The sequence below is a fragment of the Calidris pugnax genome, unplaced genomic scaffold (genome assembly GCF_001431845.1).
Source record: "Calidris pugnax isolate Ruff unplaced genomic scaffold, ASM143184v1 scaffold49, whole genome shotgun sequence".
NCBI lineage: Eukaryota > Metazoa > Chordata > Aves > Charadriiformes > Scolopacidae > Calidris > Calidris pugnax.
Window position 1 is genome coordinate 980242 of NW_015090798.1, and position 5090 is coordinate 985331.

Consider the following 5090-nt stretch of genomic DNA (forward strand, 5'->3'; position numbering starts at 1 on the left):
CATCAATGAATAGCACTTTCATACCAAGGCCGCAACTGAAACGTCACGACTGCAGGCTTCCAGAGCTAAACACAATTAAATGGTAATGTAGCTGATACAATCATGGCACTGTTACACTAAGGGGAGGTATTTCAGCAAATATTCAATTTTTAAACATTTTGAAGGCAAGATCATTACAGTTAATGGACTTGCTAAGGATGCATAGTGCTGCCCAATGAAATGCAATCCAAGCCACGCATCACCTTGCTACCAAAATCTTCACCTTTTCATCAAATTTAGTGCTTCACTGTGTATTTTGGATCCTGGCTATTTTACCAGAAGAATTTCATGAAGGAAGGTCCTTTGGTGCAAGACTATTAGATTTCTAGCTTCCACTTCAACAGTGAAGCTTCGGGTGGTGACAACGCAGCGTTGGGCACTGAGCCCTGTGCAGCAGGACTCTGCCCTATGAAAGGAGGTATGAATTCCCTGGGAAGCAGTGCACTAGCAATGCAGACAACACAGCCTCGGGCACTGAGCCCTGTGCAGCAGGACTCTGCCCTATGAAACAAGGTATGAATTCCCTGGGAAGCAGTGCACTAGCAAGGATGTGGCATTTGTCCTCTACTAAGCAGAGTCAATGATGGCCACGTATTTTAGACTGTATCATCAAGAGTTCTACAAAGTGCCAGGCCACTCTGCTGCTTTCTGCACCCAGGAGAGGGCATAAAGGGGAAAAATTTTCTTTTAGTGAACTGATGAAACCTTCTCTCTTCTCCTGCTATCAGTATGGTGGGGGGCTGATCCTCCCAGACTTCTCTCAATGCAAGACACAGTCTCATTTTCGAGGTAATTACTGTTGTAGTGGATACTACTGCGAAATATTCAACTCTGCAGCGCGGATTCTGCATCATACAAAAGAGCAATTTTAAAATATTTAAAAAGCACACCTCAAGAAAAACTTCAACCTCTCTTTAACATTTCCAAATAGTTCCCAAATATCACTTTGAGGCATTTCATACATTTACAAACCAATTATATTCATTTCTATGACAGAAAGAAGTGAGTAGGCGTACTACTACATTTTTTACTCACAGCACAAGAGCCTGGCAAAGGTAATTGAAGTTAGAAATGAAAATTAACCACATCAGATTTATAGATGACAAAACCAGAGATTTGTTTGAGCTTGCATTTGATCAGCAATCAAGCCATACTTCTGCCTTTTACATACAACCTTCTGCACTGATCCCATGTTCATTACTTGCTGTTCTTTCTCATTTCAAGAGGATTGAGGACAGAAAATTATTTCAAGGTTGATGAGATTTATGCAAGTGCCCAAGTGCATAGATATGAGTTACCTTTCAGAATATTTACCAAACCCAAATGTTAATAATATTACCACCCACAGATCCTAATAACACTCGGCTCCGCAGATGCCGCACAGCTGAACACTTCTAATCTGTTATGTTTAGAAATGTATTCTTACATTCCTCTCATTTCTCCAGCCGTTTTTTCCCTGCTGGCTGAAACTTATCATCGTAATATAAACACAGGAACATTGAAAATATTAATATTAATGAAAACATGCTCACAGTGGGAAAGCAATGACTCAGACCCGTAACTCATCTTACACATTCTACCAACAATCTCTTAAGAAACAAGTATCAAATACCATGACTTTATACAAATAGTACCGTTCAAATTTTTAAAAAAGCACACCGAATATGTTTTCGAAAAATCTTATTTTTATTGTTTGCACTAACTGTAGCATCATTTACAGCTTTCACCTCGAACAAACTGAAGCGAACCAGCACACACACTCCTAAAAGTGGAACCTGGGTTACATAAATGTGCCTTGGTGTGTGACAGACCTACGGACAGTTAGTTCATCCTAACACTTTCAGTACAGTCACTCCAATTTCATGCGTTTTTCAGGGCAGTTAAAAAGTTTGCATTTTAGGGGTGCACAGAGAGAACAGCTACAAGATTTATAGAGACGACTCGTTTTTAAACCCCAAATTCTTACATCTAAATTATTAAACTACAGCAAGGACCTTTCTTCAGCTGTAAAAACTTTGCTCTGCAAAACAAAAAAGAGAAAAAAAATTAGTCACTCTGCCGCAGAAATAAGATCATTAGCAGCCTAAACGCTTGCTGGCTCATGCTGCATATATGTGTGTATATACATATATATATATTGATTATATTATACGTATAAAATCACCAGCTCCTGGCTTTCTCTCCTAGATGAAATAGAAGTGAGTAGAAAACCAATCTGTGAGGGCTTTGCCTTTTTAAATCCTGGCTGAAAGGCTTGATTATATTATATATATAAAATCACCAGCCACTGGCTTTCTCTCCAAGATGAAATAGAAGTGAGTATAAAATCAATCTGTGAGGACTTTGCCTTTTTAAATCCTGGCTGAAAGGCTCCTGCCTGTGATCCCCTGTCGTCTCACAGAAATGTATCCACAAACCAAGACAGTCTGTTTGGTTTTACTCACATCTGCATGCGTTGCTTGTGAACTAATTTTTAAAATTAAAATGGTTAATCATTAACTAGCAGTTTTGATGGACAAGCTTTATCCTCTCAATTTCTGAATGTAGTTTTAAATTGTTCCAGCTGATGTGTTTGTTATTGATCTTACTTCGCTGGCTGAAATCCAGCAGTCAGCACAAGAGGGAAGGAATGACAGAAGGCAGAAAACGAGCCCAATACAAACAGTTTGAACTGCAATAAGATTAATAACAGACACGACAAACATCTCAGCACATACTAAAGACCTCACAGGAGGCTGTCAGGGGGTCCTGAACTAGTAGCCATCACTACGAGTTTAAGCTGTCCAGCCCCTCAGAAGCCACAGTAGATTTTAGTGAGTGAGCCCAGAAGCTCCTTGTCTGCACCCCTGAGAGACCCCCAAGATCAAAATAAAACAGAACTACAACAGCATTACTCTTAGGTATATTCTGCTGTGCTTAAAGATGGGAGTTTTACCTGAAGCACATCCTTAACCTCTAAAGATGCCAATAATGTAGGAGCAGAAACCATGCAGGGATTCCCAGCAGTGCTCCCGTGCCAGTTTCATTGCTTCCGTCTCATTCTCAGACCCCTGACCACGATGGGTTGGTCTTACAAGAGGGAGCATTGGAAGTTTCCCTATTTTCTTAACAGAGCTTTTCCCTGCTCCCCTCGTAGAAGTTTTCTGATCTGATTCGTCCTGGTTCGCTAGATCTTCTGGCTCCATACCAGCAGCTATTTGCTTCATGAGAGCCTCTGTGGGAGCCTTTTGGCACATGGTGGTCTTCAGGACTTGTGTGGATTCACAAGCGTGGGGGAGCTTTCGGAGTTCGGCGGCGATCTGATTCCAGTAAATCTTTGGATTGTTTCTGAAAGCACGACAGACCGATGGCTTGCCAGCAAATTCACACCAGTAGGACATGCCTTGGCTTTTGCATTCGATCCTAAGTCTCATCTCCTCGTCCCCACTCATGCTCATTGTGCAAACATCTTTGGTTTTAGTCCGAAATCTGATTTCTTCGCCATTGCTTCTTTTCTTTGGCTTCAGCTTTTGTCCCAATCCTTCCACGCCAGAGGATTGTCCCAATCCTCCCACCACCACCAGGAAAAGAAGAGCAAAACTCTTCATGGTGAGAGGAGCTGACTGAGACCCTTGAGCAACACGATCCGGAAAAGTGAAAGCAATAAGTAAGCGGCTGCTCACAATTTAAAGACTCGGTGCACAAAGGGGCCTCTTTCCAGCGAAATGTGGGATGTAAGGTGGGTTTTTTTGAAATAAAAATAATAAATCTCACTTCAGTAGGCATGTGCACGTAATTTATAGCCCAAGGGAGTGTCGAATAACCTGTGAACTCCTAGGAAGGTAACAAGACAAATCTTGTAAATGCAGTTAAATACAGAACGATAGTTGTATAACCAAGAAGCACATTCCTATCCAGGATGAACATGTCATATTTGATTTTTAACAGATATTTTCCATTCTCCAGCTGCTTTATAGCTGTCTTCATGCCAGAGCTTGTAAGACCATATTGAAGTTTAAAAAAAAAAAAAGTGCCAAAGCAATCCATGCAGCTACATCTGGATGATTATAAATGTGTCCTACTAACAAAGTCTGATTTGTGGAACAGGTTTTCTGTGGATTTGACCAGTAAGAATGCAACTTTAGTACTTTATTTTGTCAGCAAATGACATGTCGTGGGGACACATGGAAGAATCAACCGCACATTCTTTGAGCCATGGAAGATTTTTAGACTCGCAACATTTAAGTAAGATAAGGAATAAAGCTTTAGCAAAATAAGGTATTACAAGCCTAAACATAGATTTGAAAGTCTTACCACCGTTGTCACACCATGGGTTAGTTTCAGCCAACAGAGCAAGACAACAGAACTAGGATATCATGGGTCACAGCAGCCGGAATAGACTCCAGAGGACGTCAGACAGATATTGGTGCTTTATCACCTTTCATTGTCCCTATTTATTTTTGTTAAATAAATATTTTCCTGTTCATAATAAATGAGCTGTAAAAATACCATTAAAAAAAGGCAAGAGAATAGAGATATTTTAGTGCAGAATCCTGTATTAGCAGTTTCTGCTGCAGTAACTAAAAGCAGAGCTAAGAAAAACCCTAGTAACTCCCCTGGCATTCAGGAGGTCATGAAGAAAAACCCCTCCCGTGTTATTGCAAGCCACAGGACTTTTCCAGCCTGACCTGAACAGCTTCTGGAAGGAGTATCATATTATTTAGGGTATGCTTGAGTAACTGGGGGGTGCTGGAAACCCTGGGTTTAAGAACAGCCCTACATAATGGAATGGAAAACCATTTTGTATATCTAGCCACTCGGAAGGTATCACTACAGAAAACACCAAGGGCAAAACCATTAATTTAACACATGACAGCGAAGCAGAATGAAAAAATAAAATTGCAAAAAATGCAAAGTGGTGTGGCTCCCCAGCCAAGTCTTAGGAGAAACTGTGATTGCACAAGCTACTGAAGATTTACAATTCATTCTTCTGTTGTCTTCTGGGGAGCCTCCTCACCGTTATCCAGCCAGACAGAAGAATCTCGTTGCCCCCGTCACACTTCATTTCAAGG

At 40.9% G+C, this 5090-nt stretch overlaps 1 protein-coding gene across 1 annotated transcript; it reads right to left on the reverse strand.

Annotated features, from left to right (window-relative positions):
- Positions 1-1704: 1704 nt before the first annotated feature.
- FGFBP2 (fibroblast growth factor binding protein 2) lies at positions 1705-4357 on the reverse strand. The gene is made up of 2 exons (XM_014937053.1): positions 2975-4357; positions 1705-2059 (listed from the first exon to the last, which is right to left on the reverse strand). The coding sequence occupies exon 1, from the start codon at positions 3624-3626 to the stop codon at positions 2988-2990; it is 639 nt and encodes a 212-aa protein (XP_014792539.1). The 5' UTR covers positions 3627-4357; the 3' UTR covers positions 1705-2059; positions 2975-2987.
- Positions 4358-5090: the final 733 nt, after the last annotated feature.

Bases quoted from the DNA above. Each gene is read 5' to 3' on its own strand.
- FGFBP2 (XM_014937053.1), bottom strand. From the start codon at position 3,626: ATGAAGAGTTTTGCTCTTCTTTTCCTGGTGGTGGTGGGAGGATTGGGA.